Below are 26,596 nucleotides of genomic sequence, written 5' to 3'. Positions count from 1 at the left end.
ACAGCTGTGTTTGTATACACTGTAATTTGTGCCATGTCAGAAAGCTGATTAATTTAGATAAGTGTGTCATGTGAAGAGTAGTGGGTTTTTGTTGTTGTTGTTGTTTTGTTTTTTAATTTTAATTTATTGACTGAAAACGAGAGTCAGTTTCAGTCACAAAATATTTTACATGTCTTACCTGGTTTACTTTGTAGCATCACAGTGAAGATCTTTTTAAGCTTAGAGTGGTTACTTTGTGTGTTTATATTTCTTTATCCTAAACTCTTTTTTTAACCAAACTCTCAGTGTCTCCTACCGTAATGCCCTGCGGAAAAAACTCCATTCTTCCTCTTCTGTGCCAAATTTTCTAAAATTTCTGGCTCCTGTAGATGAAAATAACACCTGTGACTTTAAGAACACAAACAGGTAGGGCTCCATTTAAATCTGTCTGGTCTGGATGTGCTGAGTGCGGAGTTGTTTGATAGATGGGACATGTCTGCTGGTCTTCTGCCCTTTGGAACATTAGCTGACCCCTTGTGTCACCTTCTTAAGCCATGTCTCCTCATCAGTGCCCTTTGTAGAGCTCACAGCCACCTTGCGGTTTCACAGAGGCTGGTTTGCTGCCAGTGTTACCCTCAGAAGAGTAAAGAGTCTGTGGTTCTGCAGGGCTGTTGAAGGGCAGTAGCCTGTGCCTGTCCTCACGGGGTCAGCAATCCTGCCTGCCAGGTGTGGTGACCGCCTCACTGTGGTGTAGACTGAGTGTGAATTGCAAAGGCATGCTCAGACTCTCCTGTGAGTGGAAAGAAATTAATGAGATATTTATTTATTAACAATTATACTTTGTTTTGTAGTTTTAAAGTTACAGGTTTTAAAGTAGGCAACATATCAGTGGTTGTATCATTAGTTCCTTGATGGTTCTCAAATTATAGCTGCTTTTCTATTTTAGTGTACATGCATGGAGAGGGGGTGACGGGTTGGAGTGGTATGCCGTGTGGGGGTGATCTGGGTGTGGATGTGTGGTGTGGATGTATGGTAAGCTGTGTGTGTGGTGTGTGTGTGGTGGGGGAGGGAAGAAGGGGATGAGAATGAAGAGAGAGGGAGGGAGAGAGGTTTATGGCAATCATGGAAATACAGGCTGGGGCTAAGGACAGTAATCCCACAGGAGACTAGTATGTATTGTGGTTCTGGTGACAGTGCCCCAGGTAGTTTTTCTCTTTGAAGAGCACCTAGAAAGGGTTAGTCGGGAGCTGCGGTCTATAGATCATACTCAATATCTTTTATGATAGCAGTGATACAGAGCATGGAAACTTGTGCTGTTTACAGTGTCCTTTAAGAATAGTGACCCAGGGGTTGGGGATTTAGCTCAGTGGTAGAGCGCTTAAGGCCCTGGGTTCAGTCCCCAGCTCCGAAAAAAAAGAAAAAAAAAAAAAAAGAATACTGACCCACTGTGACTTAAACATAACTTCTATGGCTATCAAGTGATCTGTTTATGGAAAGATAAAGTCAGCAGAACTATAACTCTGATGCCTCCTCACCACTCATCAGCTGTCTTACCATTTTAGGGACTTTGAATCCAAAGCAAACCACCTGGGTGACACAGATGGGACCCCAGTGAAGGCCCGGCGGCATTCATGGAGACAGCAGATATTCCTCCGAGTGGCCACTCCACAGAAGGCTTGTGATTCTCCAAGCAGATATGAAGGTAAGGCCACCCATGAAGGTTCTCACCTGTGAACACCACAGAGGAGGGAAGTAGAGAGTAGGTCACTTGGCTGGAGTGTCAGAGGCAGTTTTTGAGATGAACTTAAGGAAGGACAGAAAGGTCACTCAGGACCCTGCGCAGCAGCAGCAGCAGCAGCAGCAGCAGCAGCAGCAGCAGCAGCAGCAGCACTTTGACATCTCAGGCAGGGACAAGGGAGGCCCTGGAACTTCTGTTCAGACTCCAGTTCTCCCTGGAGAGAACCTCTAGCTAGATCGAACTCTCTAAAATTCTCATGGTAACGTAGGCTTATGACTTTTGCCGCACCTAGATAAGGGAGCAGATTGCTAATTAGAAACATTATCTAAGTGTATGTGTGGTGTTGAGACAGGGTCTCACTATGTGACCCTGGCTGTCCTGAAACTCTGTATAGACAGACCAGGCCGGCTTTGAATGCAGTTTTCCTAGAGCTGGGATTAAAGGCATGTCCCCTCACTACTGGCAAGTATTTACAATTCATAATATGAGAAAAGAAAATCATGAAGTATTGGTAGAAAACAACTCCGGTGGTTCCTTGTACAAGCTCAGACGCTCCAATGCGTCTATTCTGCGTTTACACTCCACACTCCAGGAGTCCAATCTTGAGCTACACTGAGAGGGAAAACTTACAGTTTCCCTAAGTATAAGAACAAGGCAGCCTTCCTTGCTCCTAACACAAGCCTGTTGTCATTTGAAAGCATGGTGTTTGCTGTTTAGTAATGGTGCTACTGCAAGAGCAGTGGCCTGTGAGGCTGTTAGTTTCTAAGGACAAAATTCATGAAATAGAGGGGAAATAGGGAGTGAACAGGGAGGGTAATAGTGAAGAGGTTAGACTGGACAATACCGTCATTAGAACCTATGTGAGGAGGGGTTACCTTGTACTTACAAATTCACTGTCTAATAAAGCTAGGGAAACATCTTCAAATGTGTCTGTCTCCCACCCATGCTATGGATAGAACACAGGCCCTTGCGTATGTCAGGCAGACACTCTACTGCTGAGCTGCACTCCTGCGGCCCCTCCTCCCCTCTAGAGTTCAGCAATGACTAGTGAGACTGACAAGTTTAAATTAGCAAAGTCTGAGAGGGCTAGCGCTGCTGCCTCTGAGCCTGCAGAGGCTCGGTCCCTGCATCCAGATGGTTAAGTGTGATGCTGCCCTCACCATGTGGAAGCAAAGCTGCGTGATAAATAGGAAACCGAGTTTTATTCCACTGGGACGAGACAACTGTTTCCACAACGAAGCAAACACAGATCATGAAATGAGATGCTAAAAGTGGCTTGGTGGCTTAAATATAAAGTTCAGGGCTTACCGATGCTCCCACATGGTGGTGGCTGCTTACCATTGTTGTCTCTAAAACCCAGGAAAGCCAGTGGCTCTCTGGGTGAGGACTCGTGGCACTATTTGAAAGGACCATACTTGGTAAAGTATTCACTCCATCCTGGGTGGGATCACAAGAGTGCTAGTAAATCAAGCAAAGCCAGGGTAGGTTGAGTGTGCTCAGGAGTTCATCCGAGGGCACGGCTGAGGGCACGGCTGAGGGCACGCACACACTGGCTTCTCTGAGCAGTGGACAGAGATGTTCCACCTTGGAATTAAGTCTCTGATTGTCAGAGCCTCACTGTTCCTCCCATAGACAAGTGGGAGCACTCATCCCTGGACAAAGTTGTGCACACACTTGTCTATTAAGTGATTTTGTCCATTCATGGATCAGAACATGGATTTCACTAGCTTTAATGAGATTGGGATTCTTTGGTGATCTTGTTGAGGTGGGACCAGTTGCATCCCAGGCTGCTCCTCCATTTCTGAAAGGCTTTCTGCCCTACTGATACTGGTGCAAATAGCCTGTTTTGAATAGATAATGCTTAGAGTAGGCAGCTACGGTGGGTATTACCTGGGTCTTCAGGCCTACCTAGTCTCTGTGAGGCTGCTCTAGGCCTCCATTAATCACGGGTTTCAATGACTTTCTTGTTTTCTTTGTGGAGACAGGAATGAAGACAGGGCCTCCTGCCTGCTGGGCCAGTGCTCCACCACTGAGCTGCCAGTGACCTTAGATGAGAAGGGGTGTGCGTGTAAGGAAGCAGGGTGCAATGGGGTACAGTGATAGGGAGTAAGAGGGTAAACACGGACCTGGGAAATCCCTGTCTACCCTCATCCTCTACAGGCATTGCCCAGTGCTCTGCTCCAAGGATGTACTTTGTACGCAAGTTTGTTTTCCTTGTCAAGGACTCTCACCTAATTGTCAGGACAGCACAGGATGCTGGAAACCAGCTTTTAACTAGGTAGTTTGTGGTGCACATCCTCTAGTTTCTTTTCTCAGCATACCATCAAAAGAGAACTCTTTGTCATTATGAAATAATTTTTAGGCAGCTCTCCACTTGGAACGGAGGAAATCTTTTTGTTCTGTTTGTGCCAGGGAACAGTTTTAGTCTTCATCTAGTTCATTTCATTTAAGTATTTCATATCACAGTGTGCATTTCACCAACAATAGATGCCTTCAGATCTTGACATGTCTTGAAAATGGGAAGGAAAGTCTTTTTGGCATAAATAAGAATGATTTATTGACTTGAAACCCATTTTGTGAGTATATAGTCCAGTGAAGCCCATGTTGAGAGATTTTTTTTTTTTTAGCTTGTGAATACAGCTAGATCAGCCTGCCCTACTCAAAACATGAAGAACTTTAGGCTAGATAACCCTAGATGTAAACAGTTAAGGCCAAACTAAAGCATGTAAGGAATCTTCAGTGTGACTTCTATGTTACTGGGCAAGAGGTAGGAAGTACTTAGTGACTTAATTTGTTTTCAAGAATTTATGTGTCTTGGGGAGATTTTAATGGCTGACGTAGTGGAATGATGCAAACACCATATCCGTCTCTGTGCAGTCATTTTGCCTTGTTCAGGGGTGTGTCTTTCACTGGGCCTCAGAGCCATCTGGGGAATTCATTGTTGGAAATGGGTTGATCCAGGCTGACCTTGAACTCACTGTGTAACTGATGCTGCCCTTGAACTCTTGATTCTCCCTCCAGTTCTGAGTGCTGGGGTGCTACAGGTGTGTCTGGTTTTTGTTGGTGGTTGTATCTTGTCTTTCTGGGTTTTGTTTTGTTCTTTAATGTAGTGCTGAGGTTGGACTAAGGGACCTGTGGGGCAAGGACTCTACCAGCTGGACTTTATCCCTGGTCTTCCTGGGAGATTCCTAAGTAGCCAAGATGGACCTGTCCTCCCACTGCCTGAGTCAAGGTCAGACTTTGTGGGCTCTTTTTCTTTAGGAAGCTTTTGAAGTATTGCTGTCACATCAAGACCTGGCAACCTCGGGTGACTGGAGAGCCTGCCACCACTTGGTGGCAGTGTTTCTCCCTGGTCTTGGTGGTCCTGCTCTCCTATGCCCAAGAAAGAACTTGTTTCCTTCCCCCAGTACTGTTCTGTTGGAGTTAAGATAGTTGTACTTCTGCCCACTTGCAACTTATTTGAATAGGGAGTTGTGATTTCCGCAGGACTTTATGGGAAGAGTCTCTTTTTCTCCAGGATTTTATGGCAAGGACAAAAGCAGATAGTGTCCAGTTGACAGATGTGATTATTTTTTTAATTACTCCTCTTTGAGATGGGATTTAGCTCTGCAGGGCTTACTTGGAAACCTCTGCTGTAGCCTCTCAGATACTGGGGTTCCAGGCATATTCTACCTCCCAGGCAAGATTGATTTTTGTTCAATTTTACCTTGCTTTTCTGTAGTAAATAAAGACCTGTTTTGAGATGGAGTTTTTCTTTTCTTTTTTTTTTTTAAATTTATTTACTTTATGTAGCTGTCTTCAGACACACCCGAAGAGGCCATCAGATCTCATTACAAATGGTTGTAAGCCACCATGTGGTTGCTGGGAATTGAACTCAGGACCTCTGGAAGAGCAGTCAGTTGCTCTTAACCGCTGAGCCATCTCTCCAGCTCAAGATGGAGTTTTTTCACGCCAAGGATCTGATTGTTCATGTGAAGTTTTTTGTTTGCTCAGTTTTTGGTTTTGTTTTGTTTTGTGTGTATATGTGTTGTCCTTGGCATATCATTCCAGAACCACTGTGACTGCCTTGGCTGGTTGCTCCTGCGCTTGTTAACACTGCTACGCTAGCACTGTTACTTTTCCCGATGTGCCTCTGGAATTCAAACAGAAGTTCTTCCACTTCGTGAAGTGATCTGAAAACATCATCACCCTGATCACTTCTGCTTGCTAAGGGAATAGAGCCGAGGTTTCTATCCTCAGCATAGGAGCTGGGTGTTCTGGGAGTCAGGTGACTATGACTTGATTGCAGCACCCAGCTGGCAGGGACTTCCTCCTTGGGGTCAACTGACTATTCAGAGCATGTGTGTGTGCCCCAGGACAAAGTCCAAAGTGGAAAGTTTTGATTTGTTATTCTTTTTTTTTTTTTTTTCTACTATTTTTTTTTCTTTTTTTCCGGAGCTGGGGACCGAACCCAGGGCCTTGCGCTGGCTAGGCAAGCGCTCTTCCGCTGAGCTAAATCCCCAACCCCTTGATTTGTTATTCTTAATTTTGAGGCAAGGACAGGGTCTCATATAGTTCATATTGGCCTTGAACTCTGTAGCTAGGGCTAGCCTTGAACTCCCAATCCTGTGAGTACTAGAATTGCAGATGTGCTTTTCTTATCTAGCTTAATTTGTTACTATTAAAGGTTTCAGTAAGATGTCGAAGTGTGACAATGGCAAGAAGTTTGCAATGTTTTCAGGGGGATCAAATCTGTGGACTTAGTGAAGGCTGGGTGTGACCAGCAGGAGGGTGCATAGGAGGCTCCATGTCTTTACCTACAGCCGCCCTTGGGTGAATGTCTGCTGATATTTCATACTACACCAGCCTACTGGCCTCCGAAGCTCTATACCCTACAGCCTCCTAAGGTACAGGGATGGTCCTGAAGGGGGAGGGTAGCATGAGCTCTGGGAAGGGATTCTTTCTTTGGAAAAAAAAAAAGTTCATTTAATTTTACTTAAAAAGCAACTCTACTGAGATATAGTTTGTACACTGCACAAATCACCCATTTAAAGCCCACAGTTCAGTGTCGCTGTCTTCAGGGATTCGCTCTGGGCCCTGTGCAGCCATCACTATAGGACAAGCTAAAAATCCGTAAGTCACTAGAAAAGGAATTTTCTAATCACCACTTCACAGTCCATTGACCCCACCCCTTGCTGATAGGCAATCACTAATCTACCATGTCTCTTTTGCTAATCCTGGGCACTTCCTGTAAGTGCATCCCCAGAGTTTGTAGCCCTCTCTGCTGGCTCTTCCCACTTGTCGTGATGTTGCAGTCTTCTTTCATGTCTGTGCCTTACTCTCGGATGGAGACTAATGCTCTAACCTGTAGATGTGTTCCATTCTGCTCAACATTTCCCAGTGAGTAGACATGGGAGTTGTTTCCACTTCTTGGCTATTAGGAACAACGCTGTTTCGAGCATTGATGGAAGAGAGGTTTTGTGAATGAACATTAAGAAAGGGAGTTAGCACTATGGATGTGACACAGTGGTAGAGGTTTGCCTAGATACATGAGATCTGGGGTGTGATCCCGGCCTTGAAGGAAAAGAAGATTTTAATTGTGGGTTGGTGCAGAACCCCTTCCCATGGCGAGAGCCTGCCCTCTGACCCCCTGGGCTGGTCCTGCCAAGTGAGAGCTGGAGGAAGGGGTATTGGCACTTAGGTTCTCGCTGGGGCCTGGCCTTGTTTGCTTTGCTTTCACTTCAGTCTGACTCTCTTGGGTACTGGTACTGTCCCCATGAGCTCATGGGAAGTCCGATCTCCAAAGAGCCTTCTTTGGGAGTCCCACAGCTTGCCTTCACCCTGGGAACCAGCAGAGGGCCATAGGTTAATGGCGTTTGCAAAGTACCACATCTCTTTCAGTTATCTGTAAGCTTAACATACCCCAGAATGCTTTGGGGGAAATTGTAGAAACATAGGCTACTGGGCATCACCCCAAATTTCTGGAGATTAAATTATTTGGGGAGGAACCCTCAAGCCCCAGTGACTTACAGGAAAAGGGCCCATTATCATCTGATCTAAATTCTGCTTCCAAAAGTTCTAAGTGAACAGTAAGATAGCATTAGAATGAAAAACAGATATATCCTATAGCGGATTGGGGTGCCATTGCACACCCTGTTTTCTTTGCATAAAACTCATTGAATACTAGCACTAGTCATTGTAATTATCCCCAGTGTGTCTTAAGCATTTCGTGTCTCTGCTTTTACACATGCTAAATTTCTCAGTGTCATTACACATCTTTAAAAAGATAGTGGGAAGCTTGAACAACATACCATGGCTCCCTCTGTTCTGATTAGTTAATACAGCTAAGTTCCAGTCAATTCTGATTAACATTAAATTCAGGCTCTAGTTGCACAGATGAACTGTTCACAGTTTTAGGAATACATACCTGAAAGTTTTAGCTGGTTTGTTCACTTCAGCTAGTTCCTGATCAGAGTGAGGCTACATCACAGTAAGAGTGCACCTTGACTTGGAAGGTTTTCGGACTTACCTGGTAATTCTCTAATAAAGCACACATTTTAGGCTTACCAGGAACCCCAAAACTCTGGGGAGGGGAGTAGAATCTGTCTAGTAAGATGGTTTGGATCCTTTACATTTAAAGGAAGGAATGTTTGTCTCTGAGAGATGGTAATGCTGTGTATGCCCCGTGCGTGGGCTGGTGACTCACAGGGTTACAGCTCTTGGCACTTGGAGCGAGTTCTTGCTTTTGTAAAAATCCTGAGACAGAGCCAAGAGATGCATTATGCTGTTGTCTAAATGGAGTTTTCCAAGTAAATTTGTTTTAACGCTTTCATACAAATGAAAATATTTGCAGTCTAGGTCCTAAAAGATTTTAAATACCTTTTCCCAAAGCAAGAGCACTGTGATTATTATGGTCTTGCATAATTCTGAATATGATTGGTAGTGGCAAACAATAAATTTTATGCTTGAGACTACTGAATTTTCCACAGACCGCTTAGAAAAGTTCATGTCGTCAGTGTAGGCTCTGTTTTACCAGGATGAACAGCAGTGTCTGGACTCAGCCAGTTATACTGTTTTACCTCAGTCCCCAGTCTGGGTATTTGTGTTGCAGTTCTGTCTTTCCCAGTTACCAAGAGAAAGTTTTTCCTTTCTCTGTTAGTGCCAGCTGTTTTCTTGCCAAGGCTTGAGTATAGGGGTGTGGTGGGGTAAAATAGAAGCATTTGACTTTCTCAGCTCACTGAGACATCCATGGGGCCTTGGGTGTAGATTGGAAGGCATAAAAGGGGGAAGGGGAGGATTCTTCCCTTCTTGAAGTCTTGTTAGTTCTTATCAATGCTTGCAAAGAAGGAAAGCAGGCATGCAACACACTGAGGAAGTCTTTGTGCTTCTCCCTAAGTCTGCAGTCTCAGTGACACCTGGTGTCTGTCCCCACGAAAAGCAAGCTGCATATACCTAGCCATGTATCCCCCAGCACATAACCAGCTCGGTGGATTTCCTTTATTCTGTGGGGTCAGTCCCTCCTTACATCCTGAAGCTCAGTTAGTTTGCTTTGTCCTGCTAGTCTCTCATTTCCAGCCTCAAATTTGAGATCATTTAGAGATTGTATCTGACCCAATGCACAGTGATGTAACCACAGAGGGTCTCATTTGTCTCCTGTGACAAGTATGGTCAAGAGGAGTGTAATGGCTATTCCTGGTTGTCAACTTGAATATATCAGGAATGAACTACAATCCAGAATTGGAGGGCTCACCTGTGATCCAGAACTTGAGTCTGGAAGACATAAGTTCTGAGCTGGATCTTGGCACGGAGATCTTGAAGCTCTGAAAAACTTAGGCCCAGGCAAGGTAGTACACACCTTTAATCCCAGGAGACTAAGGCAAGGAGATCTGAGTTCAAGGTCAACCTAGGACAAATCAAATCTCAGATACAGGCCTGGTGGTACACACCTTTTAATCTGGGCCACACCTTTTGCTGGAGACCTACACAAGTATGTTGGAAGAAAGAAGATGCACTCTTCTTCACCTGCTTGCATTTACTTGTCAACACATTTGTTGGAACCTCCTTCTACAGAAGACCAGCTGAAACAACCAGCCTCATGGCACTGAGCAGCTACTATAGATTCTTGGACTTCCCATCCACAGTTGCCCGTTGTTGGGCTAATTGGACTGCAAACTGTTAAGTCATCACAATAAATTCCCTTCATATAGAGAGACATTCTAAAGTTCTATGACTCTAGAGAACCTTAATACCAGGAGCACCGTTCCTCTAGTTGTTTCTGTAATGTTACCAGTGCACCTGGCCTCGCCTGTGGTCACCTTCCCCTGACACTCAGTCCTCCATCCATTTTCCACCATCTCCAAGCCAAACAAAGAAGGAACCACCAAGGAGGAGGGCTGTGATACTCAGTTGTAAGCCCATATGTCCAGAGAGTAAAATCCTCCCACAAATGCTTAGTGGGCTCCCCTTTGCATCTCATTGTCTGAAGCCTTGTCTCCTAGCCATAGGTAGTGACCAGGGAAGCTGGGAGGCTTTGTTTTGCCTGAGTTATTGCTGCCTTGTCTGGTATTGGGGAGTAGGGGTGGAATAGGGCTTAAGGACTGTGTGGCACTGCTCTGTGGAGGTCTATCTATTGCTTTCTGTTAGGCTGTACATTCATGCAGCCATGATTTTACACAGGTGGTTTCTCTTGCCTGTAATGTGCTTCCTGCTTATTTTCCCCCTCAGTACGAAATCTATCATGCTTTAATATACCAACATTTTCCCCTTTACTCATGGGACATAGTTGGCCTCTCCATTCCTAATGTTCCTAACCAGCTTCTGGGGTGCTGTTTTTCTTACCTCTGGTTATTTGTGGTAACCCAAGACACTGGTTAGGATAAACTGGTTAGGACACATGTAAGGATAAACTAACCACAGTTCAAAGCAACAAAGATTTAGCTCCTTGTGGTAACATTGTTTAGGTGCTCAGAGGCCACAAGTGAGCTCATACAGTATTCAAGAGCACAAGTTTAGAATATTCCCCGTACCCAGTTCTGTAGTACCATCCCAACAACCCCCGTCACGTTAGATGTGCTGCCCAAGAAAGATCTAAGGAGATTTCTCAGTGTACTGCCTGCCCTTCAGAACTACTGATGCAAGCTGCAGAGCCCAAGTGTATGTGTTCTCTGCTCACTGATGTGGTCATCTACAGGCAGAATCAATATTGCCAACACTTCTCCCCAAAAATATTTTTGCTGAGAGTGTGTGGTGGATATCAAGTGTCTCACTTTCAAGGAATCCTAAAAGCAGGTGAGGATGTTGAAAGTCATCTGTTCAACTTCCTTATAGATGAAGAAGCTGAGGCTTATGGGAACAGAACCTATTGGTCGCCAGGCCTTTTGGTGGTAGATTCTTCTCTCTGATTCTTAACTCTTTGTATGTCTGAGTGTCACCAAGCAGCTTGTCTTCCCTGAGCCTCTTCCTGTCTTACTCATCTCCAGTTCATTGACAGGAAGTTGTTCTCAGCTTCTTAGCCAGCTCCTGTGCTCACCGTGCGGCTGTGCCCAAGAGCTCTCAGGAAACAATGGAGGAAAGTAAGCCCATCTTCCTCAGTGGCTATTGAGTTGTAAGATCAGCAGCTGGCTCACCCATGTGGAGACTGGGGACCAAAACTGGGTCCTCTGTAAGAGCAGCACATGCTGTTAACCACCGAGCCATTTCTCTAGCCCCTTGAGACTCTGGACACTGATGGCAAGCAAGGTGGAAAGATTCTTTTTGTACTTAAATTCTTGTCATCAATACCCTAAGGCTATAGATTGAGTTCTTGATAGCCAGGATTTTTTTTTTCATGCTTAAACAAAACAAAGAAAACTTAATTTAGTGCCTCATTTTTATATATGAGAAGACCGAGATCCACAGCCCCAATGTTTACAGTAGCCTTCATTTGCCCTTACTTAGAGGAGTCTAGAGTCAGTGTTCAGAGCGGCTTGATCAGAAGCTTGGAGATGGGCTACCATGGGCTTATGGTGTTGCTCTGCTTTTCACCTCTCAGTCTGTGCCTGGTCCCTATCTCTGCTCCTTGTTCTATAAGATGTGTTACCAGTCACCATCTGGAGCTGTGAAGGGCAGCATTGCACAGTGCATCGGCGCTCAGGCCTCCCACACAAGGACAAGTGTGAGTCTTCAGAAAACAATGGGGAACTTTCGACACACATCCACATGGAGATCTAGAGCTCTGGAGTGCTGTGATTTCAAGTACCAATGTGACCTTTGGAAGGGCCGCCTGCTTGCAGAAATCTTCCTCATACCAGTCATCTTTGCTCTCAGGCCCTCCTTCGCTTCCCAGCTTGGGTGTTTCAGTGGGGAATCTGTAGACTCTTTTCACTGCCCCATTTCAGCCTGCAAGCCTTTGTTTCTTGGTATGTCATGTGGCAAAACAAGGCAAAGCAAAACTCCCACCCTAGTGTGGGAGGCCACGCCCATAATCTCAGGAGGCTGAGGCAGGAGGATCAGAGAGTTAAGGGCAGACTGGACCACACTGTAAGACTTATTTAGAAGAAAAAAACTAAAAAGTAAAACTCTGCTGGTTACTAACAGCCACTGTGATGATATTCTACTATTGGCTTCTGGCCATTTGAGAGAAGACGTTGGAGATACTTGGTCAGTTGGAGAGTTAGGAAAGTGTCCTGGTATTGATTTCTATTTTTTCCAAAATGATTTTTGTTGTGTAAAACACATACTTAACACCTCAAAGTGGTTAAGATGGTAAATTTTGGTTATGAGTTTTCCTCTTGTAAAACTGAAACCCTTAAAGCCATCAACACCCTTCCCTTATCCCCAGCCTACATTAACCTTTGGTCTACTTTCTGTTTCTATGAATGCAGCTACTTTAGGTGCTTCCTGTGAAATCATACAGCATTTGTCTTCTTGTTTCAAGTTTCTTTAAGTGGTTCCCTCTCACAGGCTTTTTTTATGGCAGGTTTTCCCTTTTGAAGGTCAAAGTACATGTGGTTTTGCTTATACTGGACGTTTTGGTACCCATCTCTTAGCCTTTGTGACTAACACTGCTGTGAACTTGGATGCAAATGCCAGAATTGGGGTGCCCAATCATATGGCCCTTGTGTTTCTAATGTGCCACACTCTTCACAGCATTGGTGCCTTCCTGGTGCCATGCCCTCCCTTTGATTCCCCCCTCACCCCCCGTGTGCCCGTGTGTTCTCTCTCTCTCTCGAGTCTCTCTCTCTCTCTCTCTCTCTCTCTCTCTCTCTCTCTCTCTCTTTCTCTCTCTCTCACACACACACACACACACACACACACACACACACACACACACACACACACCCCTCTCACCTACCTTTGCTATTTTCTGGTTAATTTGATAGTGGTCAGTCTAGTGGGTGTGAGGTGATTACCCCATCCATTGTGGCTCTTCTGTGACCTGTTGGGCTAACAGTGATTTTGTGATGTCCTTCTCCATAGTATATGCAGGTATAGCATGGAATAATGACAGCATCTACTGACGGTAGCTGGGATGTGGGAGCAGTCGGTAGAAGCTGTGATCACGTAGGATGCAGACAACCTCATCTCTTAGAGGTTTTAGAAAACAAAAATAGGCACCTCTTCCACAATCACAGCCACCTTGTTCTGCTTTGTTTCTGACACAGACTCTTGCAGTGTAGGCCAGGCCAGCCTAGAACTGGAAGTCTTCCTCCTGAGTGCTTGGATTATAGGCTTTACTGCCACACCTTTGTCCAGATCACTTTTAACATCGGAGATGGTCACTTTTGCAGAAGAGTTATATTGTCAAAAGGAAGTCTTACGGCGGCCTAGACCATATGCTAGTTGTTTGCCTGGTTGCCTCAGTTTGCCAGATGCCACAACAGTTGAGGATACCTGAGGAGGATGCTATCTCCTATGGTGATATGTCCAGGATGTTTGCCCAATCAGAAATCCTTTTTTTTTTCTTCTTTTTTTTTTTTTTCGGAGCTGGGGACCGAACCCAGGGCCTTGTGCTTGCTAGGCAAGCGCTCTACCACTGAGCTAAATCCTCAACCCCCCAATCAGAAATCCTTAGTGCTGTGTTTTCCATGGAGAGAGGCCACAATTTAACATTTAACAAGCTGAACATTATAGGGGTTGGGGGAAGAACTGGGTCCACTATTTTTAAGCTTCTTGTTTCGTTGCATGGACCTCCCTGTCCCCTCTCCCCAGCAAGCACCAAAGTGTTTCCCAACTCTCAGGCTTCCTTTCATGGAGTCCAACCTTAGATCACACTCAGATAAGCATTGGGTAATATGCGGGCGGGACTAGAATTTCAGAAACACTTGCCTGCAAGGCAGGTGGGGGAGGAGGGCAGCAGAGGTCCTGGCTACAGCTGTTAGCCACTCAGGCCTGCTGAGCATCTTAGCTGAAGGTCCCTGTGGGATTCCAGTCCTTACCTAGCCACAGCTTTTCTGATTCTTCCCTTGCTCGTACATTTCCGCCTACACTCCCCCGGGACTCTCTCCCTGAGGTTCTTATACCACCACCTGCTTCCCAGTCCTATTCCTTGCCTTCCCCAGCACTAAAAAGTGTCTGCCCAGCATGGGCTGCCATGTGACCCTGCTCATTCTTTAATTGTTTCTGGATATAAAGCATCTAGAGCTCCTCTCCAGAGATGAATCCCTGGTGTGCACCCCAGCTTGACCTTTATGATCCAGGGGTCATGATTCCCCTGCCTCAGAGCCTTGGTCCAACGTGCATATGCTCAGGCGCTTCAGACCCTGCACCCCATCATGGTACTTTAAAGAAATAGTTGTTAGCTAGAGAGATACTCAGAGTGTAGTGCTAGCAAGTGCTAACATGCAGCAAAAGTTCACCAAGAGGCCAGGAAGAATATAAAGCTGTGATCACGTAGGATGCAGACAACCTCATCTCTTAGAGGTTTTAGAAAACAAAAATAGGCACCTCTTCCACAATCACAGCCACCTTGTTCTGCTTTGTTTCTGACACAGACTCTTGCAGTGCATATCCTTGGGAAATACGACTGTAGCAAACTTGGCCATTAAAAGTGTATGTTTACATAAGTGTGTAAAAGTCTGTAAGTATGTAGATAAATATTTTACAGTTTCCCTGGCCCGGAAAGGGAAATTTGGACTGTTTTTGAAAGTCGCCATTTGTGACAGTCTGCTTGTCCTTCCCACCAGAGTTCTCTCTGTCCATTGTGTACCACTCCTCCTAGAGAGGGTGTGTGTGTGTGTGTGTGTGTGTGTGTGTGTGTGTGTGTGTGTGTGTGTGTGTGTGTGTGTGTTAGAATCTCTGCTCCAAACAAGCTGCTTCACTGCACTTGGTTAAATATAACGTGGCTTGGGAAATCGTGCCCTTAGCTTTCTTTAGTATATTTTTCTGTTGTGTTGAGTGACTCATTGGTTTCTGTCCCTGACTATTTATGTTCAGATCTGGAGGGTTTTTTGGAAGGAAATTTAGTGTTGCTCGTTTTGTGTGGGTGGTAGATTTGGGTCAGTAGGGAGGGGCCCCTTTCTGAATGCATTTCTTAAGAAAATGGTATTAATTTGAGTTCAAACAATTGCCTTTGACGAAGATAATGAGATTTTCCCAGTGTTTGAAAAGTCAGATATATTTTTATACTTTGTTTAATCATCATGGTGCACATGATGGATAGAGTCATTGTTTAACTGAAATTTATTTATAGGTACTCCTGAGGCTAAGAGGTTAGCTCAGGGGTAGAATACTTTATGAAACCCTCATTATGATTCCCAGTACTGCAAAAATAAAATAAATACAAGACATGCCTGTTGTCTCATGTTACAGTGGCACATAGTATGACACACCAGTTAAGGCAAATGTATGAAAATTTAGCTGCAGTGCATACTGAATGCCCAGATCCAGGGCCTGTAAACAGGTTTGTGAATTAGAATTTCCAGTTGTGTAAGCCTTGTTTGCTGGGTCTACCCTAGAGTTTATGATTTATCAGGCCTTGGTGTTTGGGACCAAGACTGCATTTCTCACAAGCTCTCAGGTTTGCCTCTTGCCAACTCTATTGGGGCCATACTCTGGGAAGCAGTCCCAGGGACTCAGCTCATTGCCAATGTGACCCACATGCTGTTGGAGGGACCTGAAGGCAGGTTCCTCCTTCTGTGCCCATGGTAAACTCCAGGAAGAGGTTTGATCAGCAACTGTGGTCCTAGACATCAGCAGTGTAAATGATGAATGCTGAGTGCTCTGACATGTTTTTAAAACTCTTTGTGGGGCCTAGGGTAAGTCCTAGCAAGCTAACCACACGTGGTCCCTGACTTCAGACTCTCTTGGCACAGAAGTTGTGGCATGTCTTCTTTTTACTTCTTCTCTGCACGTGTATCAGAGTGGAGGTCTAGCTTAACAGGTGGCCCTTTGTTTGTTGACCCAACTTACTGATTTGACCTATTTCTTACAACTTACTGCACCTCTTTCCTTCCCTGGCCAGGGTGGGCCTCTGTGGCCTCTGCCTCTGTCTGCTGCTTTGCCCACACTGCACTTCCTGAGGAGTGACTTTCCTTGGCCTTGGCAGCTGTCCTCCAGGACTCAAGCCTTGAATGCCCCAGCCCACAGAGGAGTTGTTAGGTTGGCTCATTGGTCATTGATGCCCCTCTGAACTCTTGTCAACTCTGTTGATATGCCTTCAACCACTCCTGACACTGTCTAGAGTAGGGCCCACTCAGTTGTCTCCTTGGGAACAGAACTTGATTTTATTTTACCATTGTTTTGGGCTGAAGTAGATGTATGCTTGGTCACAGGAGGATTAACACTGAATCTGCCATATGTTTCTTATAGAGTTATATGTGTATAAAGTTATGTATGTGTTAAATATCCACCTATCTCTACAGATTTCAGTGAGGAGAGGGGGTGGATGGATGGGTGAATGGGTGGATGGACGGACGGACAGACAGACAGATAGAGAATGTGATTTAAGAATAGAATTGTTTAGAGAATTGCAGCAGTCACTTGCTACCAATATAATGTGCTCTATAGGGCCTTGCCATGTTCTGTCACTCTGATTTCTATCTCTTCTGCTCCACCTTCTCAGGATGTTCCAGACTGCCCTGGTTCCCTTCTCTGGGATCTTCATATATTGTTTGTGTTTGGGGTTCAGAGTATTGGAGAGGCTTGCACCAGTGCTGTGGTAGCAGAAGAGAGGTTCCTGGGACCCCAAAAGGCAGGAGCAGGGAGCACAAGCAGAGTCATCTTGGGGCAGGGAGGCATGGTCATAGAACTGAGCTTTGGGGGTGGTAGTGGGAAGTCAGCCAGCCTCACAGGAGAGATTGTCCATCCCTGACATGCTGTTGAGCAGCCATGGGTCCTGGGTAGGCCAAGCAGGGATGAGGGACCCCTATTGTTGGAGGAAGGCCCTGGGGCCATGCTGCTAGTTTTAACATGGAGCAGGCATTTTTCTTCTCCAGTGTTTTCAGTATGTGAGTGTTCTTTTCAAAAAATCTTCAGTCCAGGTTGGAGCAATGGCTCACCATTAAGAACATATATCATTTTTACAGAAAACCTGACTTTGATTCCCAGCACCCACATCATGCAGCTCACAACCGTTCCCAGGAATCCAGGAATCTGACATGTCTCTCAACTGGTTAGGCACTCACACATGCACAATACACATACACACGCACATAATGCACATGCACAAAGTAATAAAAACATATGTATAAATAGTGAAAAAATTTCAATCTATGGAGAAATCTAAGCTGCACAAAGATTTTGCCCACAAATTCTGGTTTTAGAACAACGTAGTCACTAGTGTTAGTCAGAATCAAGAACTGAACCTTGCCCAAACACAGTGGTAAATGCTCTTGGGAGCTTTGCATATAATTCCCTATGTGCCCTGTTGGTGACCTAGGAGAGGCGGGAGCCTGCTTGTTTGACTGGGCAGCATCAGTATGATTCAGCCCATACTTCTCTCCATCTCCTCTCTGCCTCATTCTCATACCTGAATGAGGCAGGGGGATGAGTTAGTCTGGGCTCTGAAGTCTACTTCTGGCTCCACTAACTGAGCCCTGTGTTCTGAGTGTTTCCAGTGAGCCCTAAAAATGTTATCTGGTGGTATGGAGGAAAAGTTGGTAGGCATGCTACCTACCACCTAGGAGTTACCCAGACACATGACTTTGAGCCTCAGTTTTCACACTGGGGTGTGAAGAATGTTGAGTGATGTCACCTTCTAGAATAGAATCTCTTTGATCCCTAATGCTGACTATTCTGAACAGTATTTGCATTCATCACTGGTTCTTCATCAGAACAGTATTGGATTAAGTAAATTAAATTTCATTTGTTTGGGAATTAATGTATAACTATTTCCTTTAAACTTATTTTTCTTTTATTGGCAATGGATTTTTTCTCTCTCATAATGCATTCTGATTACAGTTTCCCCTGTGTCTACTCCTCCCAGTTTCTTTCCATCCCCTTTCTGTCTCATTAGAAAACGCAGGTCTCTAGGTATAACAATATAAGACATGGTAAAGCAAAAACTAACTCATCACAATAATACGAATTAGCAGAAGGAAAAGAACCTCAAAAAAGGTACAAGAAACAGAGACACAGATACTCACACACTCAGGAATCACATTAAAACACTAACCTGAAAGCCAAGATATTTATACAAAGGACCTGTAGTGTAAAAAGAAGAAAAAGTGTGTGTGTGTGTGTGTGTGTGTGTGTGTGTGTGTGTGTGTGTGTAATTTTTTTTTTAAAGGGACCAGCCTGACGACATGAGACAGCAGAGCTGTTGGCTGTCCACTGCTGAGCATGCAACCTGCCATTTAGAGTAGTTTGTTTCCCTAGTGAAACCCACTGGGAGAAAACTAAATTTTCATTTGCAAGGGGTTATCAGTGGGACATAGCTTCTGGGTTAGGGATGGGGGCATGTGTCCACTTCTTTTAGCTCTAGGACTCCGTCCGATACAGGCCCCTACAGACACTGCATGCTGCCTCAGTCTCTGCAGGCATATGTGCACCAGTCCTGTTGATTGAGGGCCTTGTTTCCCTAGTGTGCTCCATCCCCTCTGGTTCTTAACTCCTCCTCTCTCCTCTTCTTCGTAGTTCCCTGAGCTCTAAGGTGGTCATCTGATGGAGATAGGCCTTCTAGGGATAGGTATTCCAAAGTCGCACTTGTTGCATACCACTGACTGTGGTCCCTTATTCCCATTTATTTGCTGCAGGAGGAAGCTTCTCTGATGATGGCTGAGTCAGGCACTGATCTAGGAGTACAGCAGAATGTCATTAGGAGTCATTTTATTGATATTTTTTCTTGTTAAGAACAGGTAGTATTTGCTTTTACCCTAGGTCCCTGGGATATCTAGTCTCTTTTGGTAGCATCCAGAGTACCTTCCTGTACCATAGATGCTGGCATGTAAGGTGAAGGCTTTATTTAGGCACCTGCTTGATCTCTTTGCTCGGAGTTGTATACGTATTATGGGCCTTGCCGTAAGCTTGTTAAGAGCCAGCTATAGTCTTAGCAATAACCCGAATTGTGTGGGAGTTTCCATGGAGCCTTTTGGGCCAACAGCTTAAATAGATGTAACCTAATTCTGTTACTGAAACTTGATTTGATGACAAGAGATAGCCAGTTGGGACTCTGTCTCCCCAATTATTTGATGATTTCATTTAGATCTTCTTCATTCATTCATATATATATGTATGTGTGTGTGTGTGTGTGTGTGTGTGTGTGTGTGTGTGTGTGAGAGAGAGAGAGAGAGAGAGAGAGAGAGAGAGAGAGAATATATTATGAATACTAAATAGATATTATGAATACTAAATAGATATTAGATATTATGAATTTTCTACTGTTTCTTCTTAGGTTTCCCTAAGATAGCCCTTAATTTTAGCTGTCTCTCCCCATATTTGTAAAAATATCTTATTCTGGTAATAATTGTCATCTTCAAGGCATACTGCCTTTGTCTGTTAACCTAGGCCTAGACATAGAATGTTTTCAACCTCTTGTGATTTGCTGCTGAACAAGCTCACCCTTTTTTGTGTTTTCTGATCTCTGGTCAGCTCAGCTGTTTTGGCTCAAACTCTTCTCCAGGCTGACTGACTCAATCTGGCTTCTCTCTCAGCCTCTGAATTGCTCTGCTTAGCCTTAAACTAACTCTAGCAATCTGTTCTAGACTTCTGGCTCCTTTCATTCTCTGGCTTGTTCTCTCTCTACAACCTGTCTCTGTATAACTGTCCCATAAAACTGTCCCCCATACCCCCACACTGCTCACTCTTATATCACCTCTCTCTCCTCTCTTCTCCTTAGAATTGGCCATATCCAGTTGTGTCAAGTCTTTCTCTGATTTGCCACTTTGTCTGCCACTCAATAAGACATCACTTTCAAGCATGGGTGCTTCCATCTACAAACTAAGCAAACTAACTTTACTTCACTGTTTGGGATTAAATATTAGGTATATAAAGGTCATGTCTATATTCTAGCCAGAGGGATTAAAAGTTCGTACTAAGGCTGAGCCACACCACAACTAGGAACAGTTTTGTTTTGTTTTCTTAGCAGAAGGCACAATCTCAGGGTTCACAATGTGATCAAGTATCCCTGCAACACATATTCCCTCCCTTGTTCCCCTCTTTCCTCCCTCCTCCTGTTCTAGCCCACATCCATCCATAACTATTTATACCTAACCTCTGTGCTTCTATGGATTGTAGCTTGGCTGTTGACTTAACCCTTAATATCCACATAGAAGCAATACACAGAATTTTTGTCTTTCTGGGTCTGAGTTACCTTACTCAGGATCATCTCCCTCCCTCACTCCCTCCCACCTCCCTCTTTCTTTTCTTTCTTTCTCCTTTATTTTGGATTTTTCAAGACAGGGTTTCTCTATGTGGCCCTGGCTGCACTGGAATTTGGACCAGGCTGGCCTTGAACTCAGAGATCTGCCTGCTTCTGACTCCCAAGTACTGAGATTAAAGGTATTGCACCCTTAATCCTGGATAGGATAGTTTTCTATTGCATAAATGTACTGCTTTTTTAAAAATCCATTCATCTGTTAAGGGACATCTTCATTTCCAGGTTCTGACTATGATGGATAGAGCAGCAGTGAGCATGGGTTAGCACGTGTCTCTGTAGGAGGATGAAGCACCGTGAGAGTGTGTATCTAAGAGCAGTATACCTGGATCTGAGATGTATAGCCATATTTCTGAGGAACTGCCACTGATTTCCGTGGTGGCTGTACAAGTTTGCACATCCACCAACAATGGATCAGTGTTCGTCTTACTCCACGTCTTCACCAGGTCGAACTGTCGTTTGTTGTATTAATCTTAGAAATCCTGATGGATGTAAGATGAATCCCAAAGTAGTTTTGATTTGAATTTCCCTAATAAATAAAGACTGTGAACATTTCTTTAAATGTTTCTCAGCCATTTGAGAATTCTGTTTTTAGATCTGTACCTGGTTTTTAATTGGTTATTTGTTTTCTTGGTATCTAGTTTGTTGAATTCTTTATATATTTTGGATATTATTAGCCCTCTACTGGACATGTAGTTGATAAAAGTCTTTACCCATTCTGTAGGCTGCCACTTTGTTCAAATGATGGTGTCCTTTGCTATGCTTAAGCTTCTCAGTTCCCTGAGGTCCCATAGATTGTTGTTATTAGTGCCCGTGCTAACAGTGCTCTGTTCAGAAAGTCTTTTCCTGTGCCAGTGAGTTCAAGGCTATTCCCTACTTTCTCTTCTGTTGTGTTGAGTGTTTTATGTTTTATCTGACTTTATGTTGAAATCTTTGGTCCATGAGTTGAATGTTGTACAGGGTAGTAAGTCTGGATCTATTTACTGTCTTTTACATACAGCTATCCAGTGTGACCACTGTGTATTTCTGGCTTCTTTTTCACAAATCAGGTACTGATAAATAAGTGTGTGGATTTTGGCTTGTGTCTTCCTTTCTATTCCACCAATCAGCATGTCTGTTTTTGTGCCAATACCATGCTGTTTTATTACTATAGCTCTGTAGTACAATTTGAGGTCAAGGATGATACCTCCCACAGTTATTTTTTTATTTAATATATGAGTGCTCTGTTGCATATAAATCTGCAGACATCAGCTCCCTTTATAGATGGCTAATTGCTGGGAATTGAACTCAGGATCCCTAGAAGAGCTCAGTGCTCTTAACCGCTGAGCCATCTCACCAGTCTTCTCCCCCCCCCCACACACAGTTATTTTATCATTCAGGATTATTATAGCTAATTCTGAAGTTTGGTGTGTGTGTGTGTGTGTGTGTGTGTGTGTGTGTGTGTGTGTGTGTGTGTATCATATGCAACTGTACACTGTTCTTTCAGAATATGTGGAGTTGTGTTGGAATTTTAATGGTGATTGCATTAAATCTATAGACAGTGTTTGGTAGGATCACCATTTTACTGTACTAATCCTACTAATCCATGAACATGGGAAATCTTCCCATCTTCTGATATGTTCTTCAGTGTCTTAAAGTTTTTTATTATACAAGTCTTTCCCTTGCTTGCTTAGAAATATCTATGATATTTTATGTTAGTTGAGGCTGTTGTGAATGAAGTGTTGTTTCCCTGATGTCTTTCTCAGTCTGTCTGTCAATTGTTTGTAGGGGGCTACTGATTTTAGTGAGTTGACTTTGTATCCAGCCATATGTGAAGCATTTATCAGCTAAAGGAGTTTACTGGTGGAATTGAAAGTCACATGTATACTTTCATCATCTGCAAGTAAAGATCCTTTGACTTTTTCCAATTTCTTTCCCCATGATCTCCTTCAGTTACTTTTTTGCTGTAGTAAAGACGCCCAGTATTGTATTGAAGAGATTTGGAAAGGCTGATGACCCTGTCCTCTTCCTGACTTTAATAGAACTGCTTTTGAATTTGTCTCCATTTAAGTTGGTTTTGGCTGAGGGCTTGCCATATATTGCCTTTATTAAGGCTGTCCCTTGTATTCCTAATCTCCTCAGTTTTATCATGAAGGGTGTTGGGTTTTGTCAAAGGCAACTAATGAGATGACCATGTGCTTTGTTTCTGTGGAGGATTACGTTTACCAGTTTATGGGAACCATCTTGGCCTCTTTGTGATGAAGCCTGCTTGACCATGGTAGATGATCTCTTTGATGTGTTACTGGGTTCAGTTAACAAGTATTTTTGGTGAGAATATTTACATCCATGTTCCTAAAAGAAAATGGCCTTTCTTTCTTTGTTGGGTCTTTATATAGTTTAAATATAAGGTACCTGTGGCCTTATAAAATAAATTGGGCAGTGTTCCTTCTGTTTTTATTTTGTGGAATGCTTAGTTGAGTATTTGCATTAACTCCTTGAAAGCCTGGTAGAATTCTGCATTCAAACCATCTGGCCTGGGCTAGTTGTTGGGAGACTTATAATGACAGCTTGTATTTCATTAGAGGTTATAGGTCTGTTTAAATTGATTACCTGTTCTTGATTTAACTTTAGTAAGTGGTACTTATCAAGAAAACGAACTGTTTCTTTCTAATTTTCCAATTTGGTGGAGTACAGGTTTTTAAAGTGTGCCTTTGTGAGTGACTGGATCTCCTCCTATCTTGCTGTGTCCACTTTCTCATCTCTGTTTATCCATTTGCATCTTCTTGCTCTTCCACTTAGTTAAATTGGCTAAGGGTTTGTCATTACTACTGATTTCCTCAAGGAACCAACTCTGTTTCCTTGATTCTTTGTGTTGTTCTTATATTTTTGATTTCCGCCCCGAGTTTGATTATTTCTCACTGTCTACTCCTTTGGTGTTTGATTTCTTCTTTTTATTCTAGAGCTTACAGCTATGCTGGTAAGTTAGTAGTATGAGATCTGTCCAATTTTTTTATGTAGGCACTTAGTGCGAAGAACATGCCTCTAAGAACAGCCTTCATGGTGTCTCAGAAGTTTGGCTATGTTGTGTACTCATTTTCATTCCAGTGTAGGAAGTCTCTAATTTCCTCCTTAATCTTTGTCCTGACCCTTTTTCCTCAGTCCTGTGAGTTATGTAAGCCTTGTGTTGTCCAGCTTTAATCCGTGCTGGTCAGACAGGGTGAGGGCCTTACTTCAGTTCCCTTGAGTCTGCTGAGACTGCTTTGTAGCAGAGTATTTGCTCAGTTTTAGAGAAAAATCCCATGAGGTACTAAGAAGAAGGTAGACTTTTTGGGGTAAAATGTTCTGAAAATAATGTTAGGTCCGTTTGGTTTTTAATGTCAGTTAGCTCCAGTATTTCTCTATTGATCAGTGTGGGGAGTTAATATGTGATTTAAGCTGTAGTAGTGTTTCTTTTATAAACTTGAGTGTTCCCCAGCTCCAAAAAAAAAAAAAAAAAAAAAAAAGAAAAGAAAAAAAGAAAAAAAAATAAACTTGAGTGTTGTGTTTGGTGCATAGATGTTAAAATTGCAGTGTCCTCTTGGTGGAGTTTTACTTTGATTGGTTTCCAAGTCTATTTTTGTAGTGTTTTTATGAAAATCAGACAAGCTTATTTGTATTACCCAATATAATGCCCCTGTGACTTGCAAGTAGGCAAAGGCAGAGAACACGGGGAAGGTAATTTATGCCTTAAACCTCACACCATCACTACCACCACCACCACCACCACCACCACCACCACTGAACAGTACTTGGAATGCTGCAGATCGAGTTTCGGAGAAGGCAAAGCTGGTACTCTGTAAGCCTCTGTAGGCAGTTCCAGCAGAAGCCACCCTGGACCTGACACCAAGCAACCTAAACTACTAGGATTATTCCTCATTCCTGGCTGAGTTATAGCCCAGTATTATGAGTTCAGATGGGCAGGTTATTTGGAGAAATTAAGCATTTTGTGCTTCAGTGTGAGCTCAAGGATCTCATAGTAGGGTTCCAGTTCAGCTTCAGGAAAGACAGTGCTAGTGGCTGCTAGGGAAATGAGAACTCAGAACTGTATTGGAGCTGGCAGTCAAAACAGGTTCTATGTGGGTAATTTTGAGGCTCAAGCTGCCTGTGAGTGTTGTTTCACTTGCAGATGTTAAGATCCATGTTCCTTAAGTTCAGTGTGCACAGGAGCCCTGTGAGTGCTTCTCATCATGTGAGGCCCAGTTGTATGAGGACCTCTGCTGCCTTTCAGTGCGAGGGTCACTGTGAATAGGTGTGACACTGTATATGTCTGTAAGATATTTGAGAGTTATGCTATCGTGTATACCAGGAACATGATTTCTGTAAAGAAAGGGATTTAGATTTATGAAATCTAAGGAGTTAAACAAACACAGCTATTTGGAAATTGATGTGGGAACACGCAAATTGAAGTCGCATCTAGTGGTGAGCAGCTGGCTTCTGAGCCAGGCAGACAGTGGAATATCTGCACCAGCTTGCTTGTTAGATTGTTCTTTCTGGGCCTTAGTTTCCTTTTCAGGTGATTGTGTATGAAGATAAGTGACTACCTGTATAAATGCGTAGTACCACAAGTGTCCTGCACTCGATGAGGGATTGATAGTAGTCCCAGCTCACACTGCCTCTTAAATACATTAAACTTCCCCAGAGTACCTAATGGTGTGGAAGGGAAAGTGCTTGTGTAAGCCAAGCTGCTATGTCCTCATGCTGGTTCCCTGCTGCCAAGCTGTGTGACACTGGGAAAGTCTTCAAACACCTATACCTTGTTTGTTTGTTTGTTTGTTTGTTTGTTTATCTATCATGTTTTTTTAAATATAAAACTAGATTTACAAAACTAAATACCAGAGTCATTACATAAGTGATTGTTTTACATAAGTGATTATAGAAACATAGTAACCGCTATATGATCAATTGTTATCAAATAACCCCAAAAGGTCATCTTAAACCCTAAAAGTCTCTTCAAACATTAAAAGTCTCTTCAGACATTTCCCCAACTACTGAAGCTTTTGTTTCCTAGTTAATGTGCCATTTATTTCATGTTTGTGACTCAAACATAATTTATTGTGGTGAATATTAAAATACAATTTTAAAATCACATTTATTTATGTGTATGTGAGGGTCAGGAGCAAGCATTACCACACCACACACATGTGGACCAGAGAACAACTTTTGGGAGTCAATTCTTTTCTTCCTTCATGTGGGTCCCAGAGATTAAACTCAGGTTTCCAGCCTTGATAAGTGCCTTTGCCTGTTGTTATCTTGCTGGCCCCAAAAGCATACATTTTACATTCAGTGATGTAAATAGCTAGCTGAACAGTGAAATCTTAGCTAACTGAGCAGAAATTTCTGAGTTGGTAAATCATTTGACTACATATTGTTTGTTGATGAAAAAAAGACCATTCTGAGGCTGGTGAGGTGACTCAGTGGGTAAAGGTGCTTACTGTCCAAGCCCAGTGTCCTGAGGTCAGCTGTAAGGATCCACATACTGGTAGAAGGAGAGAACTAACTCCACAACATTGTCACACGCTCACACATGATTTTAAAAGGAAAGAAATACCATCCTGCAATGTCCTTTTTGTTTGTTTCCAGATTATTCAGAGCTGGGAGAGCTCCCTCCACGTTCCCCTTTAGAACCAGTGTGTGAAGATGGACCATTTGGTCCAGTACAAGAGGAGAAGAAGAAAACGTCTCGTGAGCTTAGAGAGCTGTGGAAAAAGGCCATCTTGCAGCAGATCCTGCTGCTGAGGATGGAGAAGGAGAACCAGAAGCTACAAGGTTGGTCTGGAGTGTGAAGGGAACAAAACAGATGCCTTACTTAGTCCTCGCACACAGCATAAAGTCTGAAAACAACACTGACCTCAAAGTAATAGTGACACCATTTACTTTCCAGACACTTAAAGAGTGTCTATCACATATTCCTGTGTAGTATTAGAAGCACCATATCTAGAACTTCTGAAATATAAGCTGCCATGTAAGCTCTAACTCTCAGAAGTGTTTTTTATTGGTTGGTTGGTTGGTTGGTTGGTTGGTTGGTTGGTTGGTTGGTTGGTTGGTTGGTTGGTTTTGTTGTAGTGGTGAGTTTATGGTGGTTAAGACCTTAA

At 43.5% G+C, this 26,596-nt stretch overlaps 1 protein-coding gene across 9 annotated transcripts in view; it reads left to right on the top strand.

Annotated features, from left to right (window-relative positions):
• Nucleotides 1–26,596, top strand: part of Tbc1d1 (TBC1 domain family member 1) — a 200,006-nt gene that overhangs the window by 128,091 nt on the left and 45,319 nt on the right. For 7 of the 9 annotated variants that reach the window (XM_006251004.5, XM_006251005.5, NM_001427317.1 and 4 more), the window contains 3 exons: nucleotides 286–405; nucleotides 1,542–1,681; nucleotides 26,085–26,270. In XM_006251004.5, coding sequence (XP_006251066.1) covers nucleotides 286–405; nucleotides 1,542–1,681; nucleotides 26,085–26,270 — 446 coding nt within the window. The remainder of the gene's footprint in view (nucleotides 1–285; nucleotides 406–1,541; nucleotides 1,682–26,084; nucleotides 26,271–26,596) is intronic. The other 2 variants (XM_341215.10, XM_063273343.1) reach the window with 1 other exon arrangement.

The sequence above is a fragment of the Rattus norvegicus genome, chromosome 14 (genome assembly GCF_036323735.1).
Source record: "Rattus norvegicus strain BN/NHsdMcwi chromosome 14, GRCr8, whole genome shotgun sequence".
Taxonomy (NCBI): domain Eukaryota; kingdom Metazoa; phylum Chordata; class Mammalia; order Rodentia; family Muridae; genus Rattus; species Rattus norvegicus.
The sequence above is the reverse complement of the archived record's forward strand: the minus strand, read 5'-3'. Positions and strand labels throughout refer to the sequence as shown.